The sequence below is a fragment of the Oncorhynchus clarkii genome, chromosome 3 (assembly GCF_045791955.1).
Source record: "Oncorhynchus clarkii lewisi isolate Uvic-CL-2024 chromosome 3, UVic_Ocla_1.0, whole genome shotgun sequence".
Taxonomy (NCBI): domain Eukaryota; kingdom Metazoa; phylum Chordata; class Actinopteri; order Salmoniformes; family Salmonidae; genus Oncorhynchus; species Oncorhynchus clarkii.
In genome coordinates, this window is record NC_092149.1 from 17447603 (window position 1) to 17466020 (window position 18418).

The 18418-nt window shown below is 43.7% G+C and overlaps 1 protein-coding gene across 1 annotated transcript; it reads left to right on the forward strand.

Moving 5' to 3' along the window:
- Positions 1 to 26: 26 nt before the first annotated feature.
- On the forward strand, positions 27 to 7042 carry LOC139405774 (cell adhesion molecule CEACAM5-like). Its single transcript, XM_071148196.1, has 11 exons — positions 27 to 112; positions 1020 to 1271; positions 1385 to 1660; positions 1907 to 2158; positions 2323 to 2598; positions 3507 to 3758; positions 3865 to 4140; positions 4391 to 4642; positions 5198 to 5476; positions 5773 to 6030; positions 6264 to 7042. The coding sequence occupies exons 1-11, from the start codon at positions 79 to 81 to the stop codon at positions 6341 to 6343; spliced, it is 2487 nt and encodes an 828-aa protein (XP_071004297.1). The 5' UTR covers positions 27 to 78; the 3' UTR covers positions 6344 to 7042.
- The last annotated feature ends 11376 nt before the right edge of the window (positions 7043 to 18418 follow it).

Below are 18418 nucleotides of genomic sequence, written 5' to 3' on the forward strand. Positions count from 1 at the left end.
AATACACTGACCTTAAACTATGTCCAGGATTCTGCTATCGGAGACTATCAATGTTCTGCTTCCAACCCCCTCAGCAACATGACCAGCTCAAACTACAGACTGATCGTCAACTGTGAGTACACTCATAGAAAAAAGGGTTCCAAAAGGGTTCTGCGGCTGTCCCCATAGGATAACCCTTTTTGGTTCCAGGTAGAACTATTTTGGGTTCCATGTAGAACCTCTGTGGAAAGGGTTCTACATGGAATCCAAAACGGTTCTATCTCGAACCAAAAGGGGTTCTTCAAATGGTTCTTCTATGGGAACAGCCAAAGAACCCTTTTATGGTTTTAGATAGCACCTTTATTTCTAAGAGTGTAGTTCACAAATGCTATAAAGTTCAACTTTAACCCCACGGCTTAATGTGGAATCTTTGAGAACTTCCTTATTAATATTGTAGTAAAGTCAACGTTTCAATCCCACCTCTAACACTATTAACATATTTTGATAACCTTTGAATTTCTTGCCAATAACCTCTACTGAGTTATTTTACCAGGTAGATTGACTGAGAACACATCCTCATTTACAGCAACGACCTGAGGAATAGTTACAGGGGAGAGGAGGGGGATGAATGAGCCAATTGTAAACTGGGGATTATTAGGTGACCGTGATGGTTTGAGGGCCAGATTGGGAATTTAGCCAGGACACCGGGGTTAACACCCCTACTTTTACGATAAGTGCCATGGGATCTTTAATGACCTCAGAGAGTCAGGACACCTGTTTAACGTACCATCTGAAAGATGGCACCCTACACAGGCCAGTGTCCCCAATCACTGCCCTGGGGCATTAGGATATATTTTTTTAGACCAGAGGAAAGAATGCCTCCTACTGGCCCTCCAACACCACTTCCAGCATCATCTGGTCTCCCATCCAGGGACTGACCAGTACCAACCCGGCTTAGCGTCAGAAGCAAGCCAGCAGTGGTATGCAGGGTGGTATGCTGTTGGAATGTTGGGTCTAGCTGATTGTCATTTGTATTATAGATGGACCAGAGGCGCCTGTTATAACAGGACCAGCATTAGGAGAAACAGGACACAACCTGACCTTCAACTGCTCTGCCTCCTCTCAGCCTCCCAGCCAGTTCAGCTGGTTCTTCAATGGCTCCCAGGTGGTGACTGGCTCAGTGTATGAGACTGACCCACTGACCTTAGCCAGTCATGGGGAGTACACCTGTGTGGCCTTCAACAACGTCACTGGCAGAAACAGCACTGTCTCCAAGATGCTCATTGTCATTGGTAAGACTGAGGAGTCATCCAAACGTAACTTGTACATGTAGATTTAGGCCATTCAACATACAGTGATTGTGATTTTAGTCAATATTATTGTGACACTGATGTTTTCTTCACAGAACCAGTCTCCATGGCCATGGTGAAAGTCATGGGTGCCCAACCAATAGCAGACAACATGTTTACTCTGACGTGTGAGACCACTGGAACCATTTACTCCATTCACTGGATGAAGAACGGCTGGCCTCTGTATGCTGATAACAGAACAGACTTCTCTATGAACAACAATACACTTACCTTCAACTCTGTCCAGGATTCTGACAACGGAGGCTATCAGTGTTCTGCCTACAACCCCCTCAGCAACATGACCAGCACAGAATACAGACTGATCGTCAACTGTGAGTAGTTATTATTGCCCAAAACCAAACGTATCGGCAAATGTCATTCTAAATTTGACCTATAATGAAGGCAGGATGGAATTTATAATAATGGAATAGGGGTAGGTTTTGATCACACTTCTGGCACCAATGTAATAAAGCCAAGGGGATGGTTGGGTATTGCAGGGGTCAAACCACGTTAAATGCACTAATGGCAGTTCCAATAGCTAATGTCATTCAATATCTTCATTGTCTTGTGTTTCCCAGATGGTCCAGAGAGACCTGTTATCATGAGTCCGGACATAGCGATGACAGGATACATCGTGACCTTCAACTGCTCTGCCTCCTCTCAGCCTCCCAGCCAGTTCAGCTGGTTCTTCAATGGCTCCCAGGTGGAGACTGGCTCAGTGTATGAGACTGACCCACTGACCTTAGCCAGTCATGGGGAGTACACCTGTGTGGCTTTCAACAACATCACTGACAGAAACAGCACTGCCTCCAAGATGCTCACCATCATTGGTGAGTCAGTAACTGCTTCTTAAAATCAAGGGACTAAAACTTGCTTTACTTTGTTTGTGTTCATTTGGTTTTAGACACAGCCCAAGTGCTGTTGAACCTACAGAATAATGAGATGGAAGTTGAGAAATAAAGTGCTGAAAAAACATTTGATCTGCTTTCCACAGCACCTGTGACCATGACCACGGTGAAAGTCATTGGAGCCCAGCCAATACTGAACGAGAGATTCTCTCTGACCTGTGAGACCGCTGGAACGGTTTACTCCATTCACTGGATGAGGAACGGCTGGCCTCTGTATGCTGACAACAGAACAGACTTCTCTATGAACAACAATACACTGACCTTAAACTATGTCCAGGATTCTGACATCGGAGACTATCAATGTTCTGCTTCCAACCCCCTCAGCAACATGACCAGCTCAAACTACAGACTGATCGTCAACTGTGAGTACACTCATAGAAAAAAGGGTTCCAAAAGGGTTCTGCGGCTGTCCCCATAGGATAACCCTTTTTGGTTCCAGGTAGAACTATTTTGGGTTCCATGTAGAACCCTCTGTGGAAAGGGTTCTACATGGAATCCAAAACGGTTCTATCTCGAACCAAAAGGGGTTCTTCAAATGGTTCTTCTATGGGAACAGCCAAAGAACCCTTTTATGGTTTTAGATAGCACCTTTATTTCTAAGAGTGTAGTTCACAAATGCTATAAAGTTCAACTTTAACCCCACGGCTTAATGTGGAATCTTTGAGAACTTCCTTATTAATATTGTAGTAAAGTCAACGTTTCAATCCCACCTCTAACACTATTAACATATTTTGATAACCTTTGAATTTCTTGCCAATAACCTCTACTGAGTTATTTTACCAGGTAGATTGACTGAGAACACATCCTCATTTACAGCAACGACCTGAGGAATAGTTACAGGGGAGAGGAGGGGGATGAATGAGCCAATTGTAAACTGGGGATTATTAGGTGACCGTGATGGTTTGAGGGCCAGATTGGGAATTTAGCCAGGACACCGGGGTTAACACCCCTACTTTTACGATAAGTGCCATGGGATCTTTAATGACCTCAGAGAGTCAGGACACCTGTTTAACGTACCATCTGAAAGATGGCACCCTACACAGGCCAGTGTCCCCAATCACTGCCCTGGGGCATTAGGATATATTTTTTTAGACCAGAGGAAAGAATGCCTCCTACTGGCCCTCCAACACCACTTCCAGCATCATCTGGTCTCCCATCCAGGGACTGACCAGTACCAACCCGGCTTAGCGTCAGAAGCAAGCCAGCAGTGGTATGCAGGGTGGTATGCTGTTGGAATGTTGGGTCTAGCTGATTGTCATTTGTATTATAGATGGACCAGAGGCGCCTGTTATAACAGGACCAGCATTAGGAGAAACAGGACACAACCTGACCTTCAACTGCTCTGCCTCCTCTCAGCCTCCCAGCCAGTTCAGCTGGTTCTTCAATGGCTCCCAGGTGGAGACTGGCTCAGTGTATGAGACTGGCCCACTGACCTTAGCCAGTCATGGGGAGTACACCTGTGTGGCCTTCAACAACGTCACTGGCAGAAACAGAACTGTCTCCAAGATTCTCACTGTTGTTGGTAAGACGTAAGATACATCTAAACTGTTTAACTTGTAGATATAGGCCATTCAACTTACAGTGATTGAAGTCAACATTCTTGTGATACTCTGACGTTTTCTTCACAGAACCAGTCACCATGACCATGGTGAAAGTCATGGGATCCCAGCCAATACTGAACCAGACATTCTCTCTGACCTGTGAGACCACTGGAACCATTTACTCCATTCAGTGGATGAGGAACGGCTGGCCTCTGTATGCTGACAACAGAATAGACTTCTCTATTGACAATAATACACTGACCTTCAACTCTGTCCAGCATTCTGACAAAGGAGACTATCAGTGTTCTGCCTACAACCCCTTCAGCAACATGACCAGCACAGACTACAGACTGATCGTCAACTGTGAGTGGTTATTATGGCACAAAATCCAAAATTTATATCTGCCAATTTTATTCTAATTTTGACCTATAATGAGGGCAAGATGGAATTCATAGTAATGGAATTCGGGTAGGTTTAAATCTCGCTTCTGGCACCAATGTAATAAAGCCAAGGAGATGGTTGGGTATTGCAGGGGTCAAACCACGTTAAATGCACTAATGGCAGTTCCAATAGCTAATGTCATTCAATATCTTCATTGTCTTGTGTTTCCCAGATGGTCCAGAGAGACCTGTTATCATGAGTCCGGACATAGCGATGACAGGATACATCGTGACCTTCAACTGCTCTGCCTCCTCTCAGCCTCCCAGCCAGTTTAGCTGGTTCTTCAATGGCTCCCAGGTGGAGACTGGCTCAGTGTATGAGACTGACCCACTGACCTTAGCCAGTCATGGGGAGTACACCTGTGTGGCCTTCAACAACCTCACTGTCAGAAACAGCACTGTCTCCAAGATGCTCACCATCATTGGTAAGTCAGACCTCAGATTCTTTGCTCTGTTGTGTTAATTTGCAATCTAGTAAGAATTACAATAGACATACTTATCATACAAAAGAGACCAAACATTTAAAATCTTTACTCAGTGAAGAGTACAGCTAAATACATCAATGCAATACAGTGTCCATTTAAACCTTGAGCTCTCACCCCCTCCTTCCACAAAGATGTACTTTTCCATCAGCCTGGATTTATCTGTGCTCCTCAGTCAGGAGAGGGCTTGGGAGTACACATTCCTACTGTCCACTGCAGTCCACTAAATAATTAAACTCTTCTCATACACAGAGTTTGAACCTAACTCTACTTTCAATCTCTAAAGATGTAAAAACAATCTATTCATACCAACAGGAAATAATGATATAAAACAGGAAATATCTAAAACAGTAACATAAAACAGTAATTTACAATCTATCAGATTGTACAACCATTTGTTTTATATATCCAACTATTGCGTCGCTGGAACTAACCATTTTATCAAATAACATATATTGATACTGTACATAAAGCAATACTCATCCTCTCTCCTCACAGAGGCTATAACGTCGGTGACGGTGAAACGAAACAAATTACCAATAGCATCTGACAACCTAACCCTGACCTGTGTTGTCACCGGGCACTATGACACCATCTACTGGATGAAGGACAACCTGTCTCTGGTCCTGAACAACACCTTGAACTCTGACATCACCATCTCTAACAACTCTTTGCACTTCAGTCCAGTCAAGGTGTCTAACGATGGAAACTATCAGTGCGTCGCCACCAACCTCTTTGGTCCAAACACCAGCCCTAAATACCAGCTACTGGTGAACTGTAAGTACTAGCGTTTTAGTAATATTTTAAAAGATACACCTTTATATTATGTAGAAACAGTCAGAAACCCACCACTGGTATGATGGTTAATGCTATCCGGGATACTTGGGATGTCCCTAGTTTAAACCCTAACCTTAATCCCTATCCCTACCTTAACCTTTACCTAGCCCTAACCTTAACCCTTACCTTAGCTGTTTTACATTTCAACTTCAATGGGTGACGTAAATTTGGATGTCCCAAGTATCCGATTTAGACTTTTCCCAATTATGACCCCCCTTTCTAAACCTCTTCTGTAGATGGCCCTAAGAGTGTGAATATCTCCGGCCCAGTCTCAGTGGTGATTGGCTCAGTAACCACAGTTACACTGAAGTGCTCTGCCGACTCAAGGCCAATCAGCGAGTACGGGTGGAAATTCAACAATCAATCAGTGTTTGGGACTGGACCTATGATCGCTGTTATTGCCTCCTTGGAGAATGCAGGGGACTACACTTGTGTGGCCAAGAACCCTGTGACCAACATCTCAATGTCCAAGACCATTAGTCTGGATGTTACTGGTAAGTGGATGGGCTGTTGCAGTAAGACCTAGGTGGGACGTACTGAGTAATTAAATGTCACAAAGTTGTTTTTATTATGTTGAATTTAATTTGGTTCTAGTTTGTGCACTTGTTTGTGCAATGATCATTTTCATGCATCATGGAAATGCAATAAAGACATCTGGTGAACTGGGGGGTACAGACAGGAATAAAAACCTTTTAATTTTTTTTTAAACTTCTCCTTTCTCTCCCAGGCCACTCGAATGCCCCTCCATTCCAGGCCAGAGTTGGTCTGATGCTAACAGCCCTGCTAGCTCTCTCTCTCTGCCTCTGATCAAGCACTGAGACCACCACAGTAAGCACACTGCATGTCTTTCTGTTGGTTGGGAGCCAATAACTCCCTTCCCTCTACCCTCACTGACTCACATTGTTGATCTGAAAAAGGACCGGATAGGAATAAGCGGTATTGTAGACATTGTAATTGCCCCATCTTGTCACCATAGGGCTGGGTTTAGTATGCTCAGCTCCTTTCCAATGCTTTTAGATTGTGAGGAGAGAGTCAACAAGAGGTCAGATGGGAGGGGTCTATCCCCTTAGAATAGAACCCACCTCTACAGTGTGTTCAATCATCTCTATAAATAAAAACCAAAATCTTGAAAACTGGTCTTCAACATGGTCATTGAATGGGCAAACATCTACTGCTCAGCTGTGCTGCCTATTTCTGTTTCTAATGAAATGTTCTTAGATATTCACTGCCCTTATGACTGTGACTATTGCCCTTTCTGTGTTTGATGATGTATGTAAACTCTGTTCAAGTACAAATTCTGGTTTATTTAACTTATAAATACCTTTAAGTTAAAATGTTTCAAACGATAATACATTTAGCTGGTGTTTATGTTTAACATGGGTTGTTATTCACATTAAATGTATAAGCTTGTAAATCCTCAGAGGAGATGCAGGCTTGTGCTATTGTCTTATATTTATATTGCCTCTTCATGAATTATTGTCTTAAATAAAGTGCTGTCTTTTAACATCTGTATTACTGAATGGTGCAATCTTGGGTGATTTCTTTATTGTCAGAATCGCTGTGAATAAATGTGGTTCTTGGGCCTCCCAAGTGGCGCAGCTGTCTAAGGCACTGCATCGCAGGCACTAGAGGCATGACCACAGACCCAGGTTTGATCCTGGGCTGTATCACAACCGGAAGTGATCAGGAGTCCCATAGGGCGGCGTACAATTGTCCCAGCGTCGTCCGGGTTAGGGGAGGGTTTGGCCAGAGGGGGGAGGCTCATCGTGCTCTAGCGACTCCTTGTGCAGGCCGGGCGCCTGTAGTCTGACCTTGGTTGTCAGGTTAAATGTGTGTTACCTCTGACATATTGCTGTGGCTGGCTTCTGGGTTAGGCGGGCGGGTGTTAAGAAGCGCGATCTAGCAGGTCATGTTTTGGAACGCATGATTCGAACTTTGCCTCCCAAGCCCTTTGGGGAATTGCAGCGATGAGACAAGATTGAAAAAGGGGTAAAATGCAAAAAAATATGTGGATCTAGTAAAGTAGAAGCAGAGGGGTGATAAAACGCTGAAATAATACATTGGATATCACTCCACACACATATTGAAACTGTTTATAAAAAATTTGTATTACAAAGGAGTATAATTATATAATACATTTTTATTAAAAAACGAGTCATGGTTCTTGAGCAAGCAACATGAGATTAAAGGTCAACTCTTTTTGCCTTGATCACCCTTTGACCTTTCTACCCTTTCCATGATCTTCTGGCATTTCCACTGATTCTGGAATCCTTTCCTTAGGCACATTTCCACAACTGGATTGTGTATAGGTCGGAGAGAATGGGATGGGAGAGAGATACACAGATTGGTGACTTTGAGAGATTCCACTGTAACAGGCATTGTAGAAACTCTTCAATGTACTGCTGTTAGTGTTACAGAAACACAGGACTACTTACAGGCCTTCCTGGGCTTGCGGTAGGATTTGGCAGACTCCTGGCAGAGGCAGCCTCCACTCAAACCCTCTCTCCTCCTCCCTGAGTGACACAAAGTAAACTGCTGTATTAGTCTGAGTGCCATTCAGTTTCTGCCAACTAATTGACATCCAAAAATATTACTATCATGGGCGGTCAGAAACAGACTGACAAGCCGGCTACAATTGTAAAAAGAAAATCACAAACTACTGTATACCCTTAAAATATACATACTGGACAAATAGCAATGACTTCGTAATCACTCACCCTTACAGTCACACAGTCTGTCATGGTGTCTGTGGGGGGGTTGATCTGGTCTCCAACTCTCCCTGGGTCCTCGACTGTAGTGGCACTGACATCTGAACTTTGTACATCAGTTCAGGAACCCCTTGGTAAAGAGGATAAGAGAGAGAGAAAGGTTGGTCAGAATGGATATGTACAGTGCACTTGAAAAATATTCAGACCCCTTGACATTTTTTACATTTTGTTACGTTACAGCCTTATTCTAAAATGGATTAAATAATTTTCCCCCTCATCAATCTGCACACAATACCCCATAATGACAAAACTGTTTTTTAAAGATTTGTTTGCAAATGTATAAAAAAAACAATTTAAATATCACATTTACATAAGTATTCAAACTATTTACTCAGTCATTTGTTGAAGCACCTGTGGCAGCGATTACAGCCTTGAATCTGGTTGGGTATGACGCTGCAAGCTTGGCACAGCTGTATGTGGGGAGTTTCTCCCATTCTTTTCGGCAGATCATCAAGCTCTGTCAGGTTGGATGGGGAGCGTCACTGCACAGATATTTTCAGGTCTCTCCAGAGTTGTTTGATCAGGTTCAAGTCCGGGCTCTGGCTGGGCCACTCAAGGACATTCAGAGACTTGTCCCAAAGCAACTTCGACATTATCTTGGCTGTGTGCTTAGGGTCGTTGTCCTGTTGGAAGGTGAACCTTTGCCCCAGTGTTACGGATACAGTTATCCTGTGTGTGTATCCTGTGTGTGTGTGTGTTTCTTTTCTCTCATTCTCCCCTCACAGGTGAAAATCATCACTCCCCAATCAGTCAACAATCAACCCATCAATCAGAAGACACACCTCCTCCTGTTTCCTACCCTATCACAGTTCCTTCCCCATGGTTTAAAAACCCCATCATTTGTTTGTTCAAGAGCTCAATCTTTGTAATGCCATGTTGGTAGATAGCTGTTCTTTGTAGATTTCAGGAGAGCTCAATCTTTGTAATGCCATGTTGGTAGATAGCTGTTCTTGGTAGATTTCAGGAGAGCTCAATCTTTGTAATGCCATGTTGGTAGATAGCTGTTCTTTGTAGATTTCAGGAGAGCACAATCTCTTTGTAATGCCATGTTGGTAGATCTCTATTCTTTATAGATTTCAGTAGCACAATCTTTTTGAAATGCCATGTATGTAGATCTCTCTCTTTGCGTATTAACCTCTCTTTTGTTTGAGCACCTCCATATCACTTTGTCATCTCCTGTGAGTATTGTTTTTGCTTATGGTGTTTGCTGGTGGGAAAAGGGGAAACCAAGACAAGTCGCCCATGGGCATACACTACCCGTAGGTAAACTTTGTTAAAAACACTAGTTAGAACTGGGTGGACCACCCACTGTATTTTTGGTTAGTTAGTTAGCTGTTGTTGAAATAGGCTAGTCTAGCTTAGGGGTGTTTTTGCATATTTGTTTCTTTCCTTGGGTCCAGCTCAGCCCCTTTTCCTGCCCCCCCCCCCATTACCGTGTGTTTTACAATAATCCCTGAGTTTGACGGTATTATTTCAGTTGTCCTGGTTATTACGTTCACACTTTTACTTTGTCACAATTATAATTTACATGAGTTATGTTACGGGTCTCACTACCATCCCCCCTAGACTGTTGGGCCAAAATAGATGCGTAACATAAGTGGAGCCTCATCCGGGATCTGTCTTTACTGACACCCATGCCGCTCATGTAGATTGTTGATAGTGGTATAGTTCAGTGTTGAGCGTCATAGCTGAAGTAGCATTAGTGTTTGCTATTTTCGTTGGCTCTTGTGAAGTAGTGTAAGATGGCTACTTTTGATTTGAAGTCCTTTTTGGATAATCCTTCGTGGGAGGTTTTTGATAAATGTCGTAGAGTTGATTTAATGACCTTGGCTGACCATTACTCAATATCGATTCCGCAGAGTGTAGTTAAGGCGGAGGTTAAACAGCTAGTGTTAAATGTATTGTTGGAAGAGCAGGTGCTTGTGTTACCGCTGCCTGAGCATACTACCACTGTAGGGGATGTTACTGCTCCTGTAAGCCCATTGGTGTCTGATAATGAGGGCGAGGCTAAAACACCAGCCACATTGTCCCATTTTGAACCACTCTCCCCACTGTCAAACGGTGATGCCAGGAGGGATGTCCGTTTAGCACAGTTACAACTAGAGGTGGAAGAGAGAGCCCAAATTAGGCGAGAGACTCTCCAGTTGGAGTTGTGTAAAATTGAGGCAGAAAAAGAACAACGGCATTTAGATTTGGAGATGGGTAAAATTGAGGCAGAAAAAGAACAGCGGCATTTAGATTTGGAGATGTGTAAAATTGAGGCAGAAAAAGAACGAGAACGAGAACAGAGGCAGATGACGTTTAAAATGCGCCAGATGGAACTGGAGGCAGAGACAGCGAGGCTAGCCTTCGTTCCTGCTGTCACTGTTAGTGAGTCGTCCTCACCAGCTGTGTCCTCAAACACGTTTGACATTAGTAGGCAGATTGCCTTAGTACCTTTGTTCAGAGAGTCGGAGGTTGACTCCTATTTTTGTGTATTTGAGCGTATAGCCGTAGCATTGAAGTGGCCTGAAGAGGTATGGTGCCTATTACTTCAGTGTAAATTAACTGGTAAAGCCCAAGAGGTTTTGTCAGCGCTACCTCTAGAGGACAGTTTGAATTATGAAGTGGTCAAAGCTACTGTTCTTCGTGCCTATGAGCTTGTGCCTGAGGCATACCGACAGAGATTTAGGTCTCATAGAAAGTCTTCTAGTAAGACTAATGTGGAATTTGCTAGAGACAAGGGAAATCTGTTTGATAAATGGCATGCTGCTAGTAAGGTAACTGATTTCAACTCTCTCCGGGAGTTAATCTTGTTGGAAGAATTTAAAAATTGCTTACCCGAACGCATTGTAGTTTACCTAAACGAACAGAAAGTATCCTCCCTGGCAGAAGCGTCTGTGTTGGCAGACGAGTTTGTGTTGACGCACAAGAGTGTGTTTTCGGCTCAAACTGAGAGTAGAACCACTGGGTTTCCTACCTTTAGCCCTAGTCGGCCAGCAGTAGTATATAAAGCACGCCAGAAGAATGAGCGTTCCTGTTTCTATTGTCATAAAGTGGGACATATGATTAATGATTGCTTCCTGCTTAAACGCAAACAAGGGATGCCTCTTCGTGCCAAGCCGCCAACAGGTGTTGGTCTAATTCGTACGGTTGTGAGGTCTGCAACAAAACAGGTGCCTCAGGGTAACTGTAGTTTGAAAGACCCAGTCCCCGACCGCAGTTATGAACCATTCATTTTCGAGGGGTTTGTGTCCCTAACGAATGACGAAGCGTCTCAGCGTCCGGTTAAAATCCTTAGAGATACTGGTGCGGCGCAGTCGTTTATATTGTCTGATGTGTTGCCCTTATCTGACGATACATACTGTGGTTCCAGTGTGTTAGTGCAGGGTATTGAAATGGGTTTTGTCCCAGTGCCGTTGCACTTTGTGAAAGTACACTCTGAGTTAATCAGTGGAATATTCAGAGTGGGGGTACGTCCTAAGTTGCCAGTGAAAGGTGTGACCTTTATAATGGGTAACGATATTGCCGGAGGAAAGGTAGTACCCGTATTGGAAGTATTGGATAAAAGTGACCACTCTCTCTCGAATGAGTTGGCACAGAGTTATCCACATGTGTTCCCCGCTTGTGCTGTCACTCGTGCTCAGGCACTACAAGAGGGTGACGTGATAGATTTGTCGAACACTGTTCTGTTCAAAGAGGATGATCAAGAGGATGGATTGTGTGATACCTCTGAGAAGCTGATCACCTCTGACAAACAGCCCAGGAAAGAATCAAAGTACGTTGAACTTATTGCTGATGCAATACAATTACCAGTCACTCGTGAGCAGCTGATTGCTAACCAAAAGGTTGACAACAAACTTGCTAAATGTTTTACTAGTGTTGTCTCATTGGAAGAGGTGAAGAAGAAGAATGTGGCTTACTTCATTGATGGTAATCTCCTCATGCATAAATGGAAATCCCATGTTGACGCGGGTGGAGATTGGAATGCTGTTTACCAAATAGTGATTCCTACAGCCTTTCGACAGAATGTGTTATCCCTTGCTCATGATCACCAGTGGTCTGGTCATTTAGGAATTACAAAGACTTATGATCGGATCCTTCGACATTTCTTTTGGCCGGGTTTAAAACAAGATGTGGCTCAGTTCTGTCGGACATGCCACATGTCAGATAACAGGAAAACCAAATCAGGTTATTCCTCCCGCTCCTCTTTGTCCCATACCTGTAATAGGTGAACCATTTGAGCATGTGGTGGTTGATTGTGTCGGACCGTTACCGAAGACAAAATCGGGTAACCAGTTTTTGTTAACGATAATGTGTATGGCTACAAGATACCCCGAGGCTATTCCTCTGAGAAGGATTACAGCTCCGATAGTGAGTAAAGCCTTAATAAAATTCTTCACGACATTCGGGTTACCTAAGGTGGTACAAAGCGATCAAGGTACCAATTTCCTATCCAAGCTCTTCAAGCAGGTGTTGAAATCCTTATCAATTACGCACCGTGTATCAAGCGCCTATCACCCAGAGTCTCAGGGTGCGCTTGAAAGATGGCATCAGACACTGAAGTCTATGCTACGTAAATATTGTTTGGAATCTGAGAAAGATTGGGATGAGGGAGTTCCTCTAGTTTTGTTTGCTGCTCGTGAAACTGTGCAGGAGTCCCTAGGTTTCAGCCCGGCTGAACTAGTGTTTGGTCACACAGTAAGAGGACCAATGAAAGTCCTTAAAGAACAGTTCTTGTCCCAAGAGTTGTGTACCAGAGATGAGAATGTGTTGGACTATGTTAGTCGCTTTCGTGAGCGCCTACACCAAGCTTGTGCTCTTGCAAAGGAAGCTCTGTCTTCCTCACAGAGGAGCATGAAAAGACAATATGATAAAGAGGCTGTTTCTCGTCCACTACAGCCAGGTGACCAAGTACTGGTGTTATTACCTGTTCCAGGATCTTCACTGTCAGCTCGTTTCTCTGGTCCTTATTTAATTGAAAATAAAATAAGTGAAACTGACTATGTGCTTCAAACTCCTGATAGAAAACGCCAATCTCGTGTGTGTCACATTAACATGTTGAAAGCATACCACACCCGACCCATCACACAGTTAGATAGTTCAAAAACAGAGGAAGGTACTGCTGTCTCCTCTGCTACTACTGCGATGATAGTAGACTGTCATATTGATGATGTTGATGGCTTGGAGTTGCGCAATACTCAGCAGCAGTGTGTTAGATTGCCCAACTCAGAAATGCTGCTGTCTATCCAGTCAGGTCTGGTTCATTTAACGGATGGACAGGCTAAAGATATTGTGAGGCTACTACACAGTTTTCCATGTCTCTTTAATGACGTTCCTACTCGCACAAATGTGTTGGAACATGACATTAATGTTGGAAATGCTACTCCTATTAAGCAACACCCATATCGTATCAACGCTTCCAAGAGGAAGATAATGAGGGATGAGGTGAGATATTTGTTGGAGAATGACCTGGCTAAGCCAAGTTCAAGCCCTTGGAGTTCTCCTTGCATTCTGGTTCCTAAACCTGATGGTAAGTCCAGGTTATGTACGGATTATCGAAAGGTAAATTCTGTCACAATGCCAGATTCGTTCCCGTTACCCAGACTGGACGACTGTATCGACACTATTGGTGCTGCTAAGTATGTAACTAAGTTGGACCTCTTAAAAGGTTACTGGCAGGTTCCGTTAACTTCACGTGCTTCAGAGATTTCTGCCTTTGTGACCCCAGACAACTTCCTACAGTACTCAGTCATGGCTTTTGGGATGCGAAATGCACCAGCCACTTTCCAACGACTGGTTAACTCCGTATTAGCTGGCGTTCCTAATTGTAGTGCATACCTTGATGACCTAGTGATTTATTCGTCTGAGTGGTCAGATCATGTTGACTTGCTAAGGGTAGTATGTGAACGGTTGGCAACTGCTTCTCTAACCCTGAACTTGGCAAAGTGTGAGTTTGGGAAGGCTACTGTTACCTATCTCGGTAAAGAGGTTGGCCATGGACAGGTGCGCCCTGTTGATGCCAAGGTCTTGGCTATAACTGCATTCCCTGCACCTACCACTAGACGAGAGCTACGCCGCTTTTTAGGGATGGTTGGCTACTACCGTAGCTTCTGTAAAAATTTCTCTGCGGTAGTTGCTCCATTGACTGATTTGCTCAGTCCGGCAAGACCATTTGTGTTGTCCCCTGATTGTAAGAGAGCTTTTGAATCAGCGAAAGCACTCTTATGTAGTACCCCTGTACTTGCTGCTCCGGATTTTGAACAACCGTTCAAGCTTGAGGTAGATGCTAGTGCCAGAGGTGCTGGTGCTGTTCTACTGCAGCAGGACAAGAGTGGAGTAGATCATCCTGTTTGTTATTTTTCTCGTAAATTTAATAAATGTCAAACAAACTATGCGACAATAGAACAAGAAGCTCTTGCTTTGTTGTTGGCTCTGCAATACTTTGAAGTATACATTGGTTCCAGTGCCCTACCAGTGATTGTGTATACTGACCATAACCCCTTAGTTTTTCTCCACCGAATGTACAACCAGAACCAGCGCCTTATGCGTTGGGCGTTGATTGTACAAAATTATAATTTGGAGATCCGCCACAAAAAGGGTTCAGATAATGTGTTGGCAGATGCTTTGTCTCGTGTGTGAAGATGATTTCTGTATGTTTTGCAAGGTTGTTGCTTTGTTGTGAGTGTTCATTTAAATACTGTAGTCGCAACCCCTGGGGTTGCTCTTTTAAGGGTGGGAGTGTTACGGATACAGTTATCCTGTGTGTGTATCCTGTGTGTGTGTGTTTCTTTTCTCTCATTCTCCCCTCACAGGTGAAAATCATCACTCCCCAATCAGTCAACAATCAACCCATCAATCAGAAGACACACCTCCTCCTGTTTCCTACCCTATCACAGTTCCTTCCCCATGGTTTAAAAACCCCATCATTTGTTTGTTCAAGAGCTCAATCTTTGTAATGCCATGTTGGTAGATAGCTGTTCTTTGTAGATTTCAGGAGAGCTCAATCTTTGTAATGCCATGTTGGTAGATAGCTGTTCTTGGTAGATTTCAGGAGAGCTCAATCTTTGTAATGCCATGTTGGTAGATAGCTGTTCTTTGTAGATTTCAGGAGAGCACAATCTCTTTGTAATGCCATGTTGGTAGATCTCTATTCTTTATAGATTTCAGTAGCACAATCTTTTTGAAATGCCATGTATGTAGATCTCTCTCTTTGCGTATTAACCTCTCTTTTGTTTGAGCACCTCCATATCACTTTGTCATCTCCTGTGAGTATTGTTTTTGCTTATGGTGTTTGCTGGTGGGAAAAGGGGAAACCAAGACAAGTCGCCCATGGGCATACACTACCCGTAGGTAAACTTTGTTAAAAACACTAGTTAGAACTGGGTGGACCACCCACTGTATTTTTGGTTAGTTAGTTAGCTGTTGTTGAAATAGGCTAGTCTAGCTTAGGGGTGTTTTTGCATATTTGTTTCTTTCCTTGAGTCCAGCTCAGCCCCTTTTCCTGCTCCCCCCCCCCCCCCCCCCATTACCGTGTGTTTTACAATAAACCCTGAGTTTGACGGTATTATTTCAGTTGTCCTGGTTATTACGTTCACACTTTTACTTTGTCACAATTATAATTTACATGAGTTATGTTACGGGTCTCACTACCATCCCCCCTAGACTGTTGGGCCAAAAGGGATTCGTAACACCCAGTCTAACGTCCTGAGCACTCTGGGGCAAGTTTTCATCAAGGATCTCTCTGTACTTTGCTCCGTTCATCTTTCCCTCGATCCTGACTAGTCTCCCAGTCCCTGCTGCTGAAAAACATCCCCAAAGCATGATGCTGCCACCCCCATGCTTTACCGTAGAGATGGTGCCAGGTTTCCTCCACATGTGACGCTAGGCATTCAGCCCAAAGATTGCAATCTTGGATTCATGAGACCAGAGAATCTTGTTTCTCATGGTCTGAAAGTCCTTTAGGTGCTTTTTGGCAAACTCCAAGTGGGCTGTCATGTGCTTTTTACTGAGGAGTGGCTTCCGTCTGGCCACTACCATATGGGCCTGATTGGTGGAGTGCTGCAGAGATGGTTGTCCTTCTGGAAGGTTCTCCCATCTCCACAGAGGAACTCTGGAGCTCTGTCAGTGTCACAACTGGGTGCGCGACGGGTCCTCGTACCCATGTTCGTTTATGTATGTACATATTTAGTGTTTGGAGCATGTATTATATTAAAAGACTCCATTTACACTCTGTTTGACTCTCCTGCGCCTGACTTCCCTGCCACCTATACACACACGACTCTGACAGTCAGAGACCATCGGGTTCTGGTCACCTCCCTGACCAAGGCCCTTTCCCCTGATTGCTTACTTTGGCAAGGCAGCCAGCTCTAGGAAGAGTCTTGGTGGTTCCAAACTTCTTCAATTTAACAATGATGGAGGCCACTGTGTTCTTGGGGACCTTCAATGCTGCAGACATTTTTGGTACCCTTCCTCAGATCTGTGCTTTGACACAATCCTGTCTCCGAGCTCTACGGACAATTATTTCAACATCATGGTTTGGTTTTTGCTCTGATATGCACTGTCAACTGTGGGACCTTATATAGACTGATGTGTGCCTTTCCAAATCATGTCCAATCAATTGAATTTACCACAGGTGAACTCAAATCAAGTTGTAGAAACATCTCAAGGATGAGCAATGGGAACAAATCAAATGCAATTTGTCACATGCCAAAAACAACAAACAACCTTACCGTGAAAGGCTTACTTACAAGCCAACAATATACAGTGCATTGCAAAAGTATTCATCCCCCTTGACATTTTTCCTATTAATCAAACATTTCCCATTACAACGGTTTAAGTCACATGTGGTAGAAGAGGAAGAAAAACCCACCAGTACGAGAGTGTAAGCCTTCGGCAGCTTGTCCTTGATGAGTTGGACTATGGCCATAATGCCTCCACAGATCTGTTCTGCAGTGTGACTGTGATTATGGGTGCCCACCCACAGCACCACAACCTGGTGGAGGCACAGGCACAAACATCAACTTGGTGGGCAGTTTCATTCATACCACTTCATTTAAAAGCATTTTCAATGATTGATACTGAAAGTGCTTTTTGGCCTGGGAACAGGGACCATGGATCTGTGCAGCCATTAGGGTTTATATCTGAACAATGAGGAGTGTATGATCAACTCTAATGTAATGTACTAATGTGTTGTCTGTGTATAAACATACCTTTGGGCTGATGTGGGCCAACTCTCCATTGCTCAATCTCCACAAGACGTGCTGTGTTTCGTCACCACCCACCCCAAAGTTGAGTGTGAAGAACATCTGACAAAGACACATCAACACAACATTAGTATGTCAGCTAGAATAACATAGCATCTGTTACTCAGTCGTGCAACTGGTTACCACCAGTGGTAAAGAGCGCCACAGTCAGGCAGAAAAATCTGAATGTTCTATCAAAGTGAGAACAATTAGTTTCCCTGGCTGATATAGCTGCTACTAACAAATACATGAATGCTCTAAATACATCCCTTTATGCAAAGGCATCCACTGGTCAACAAACTCAATGTATTACAAACGCTGGTGGTAACCAGATGATCCCAATAATATAGGCAGTTTAGTAAACGATGCCCCCCTCTGGTATGTCCTATTGCCAACTGTCTGGGACTCATTGTCGTTTACCTGTTTACTAAGTCAAAGACTAAATTAACTGCAATACACTGGTCTCAAATATATTAGCCTAACTAGGTTACACAGAACCCACGGCCGACCCATTGTACAATTATATGTTTTTATAATTTTATAACTTGTCCCATTCCAACATGACTAGTTCTGCCCATTGGGGCGTGGCTCATGGAGTGCTCTTTTAAATAAATTCTCCTCACATCTTCGTATTCCTCCAGATCGAGTTACAATATATCACCACACTTTCTTCTATGATATCATGGCGTTCTGCAAACAAACATTTAAAGTGCATGGTGCCACTTACCGTGCTGGAATGTACGATCAATCACGTTCTGCCCAATTCTGTACCATTAAAATAAAATACCAAAAAAAATCTGTACTAACTTCTACCACACCCTCCCCCTTCCCCAAAAAACCCTCCCCAATCCCCCTACCCAATTAAACTATATCACGCTGAAATGCTCCAT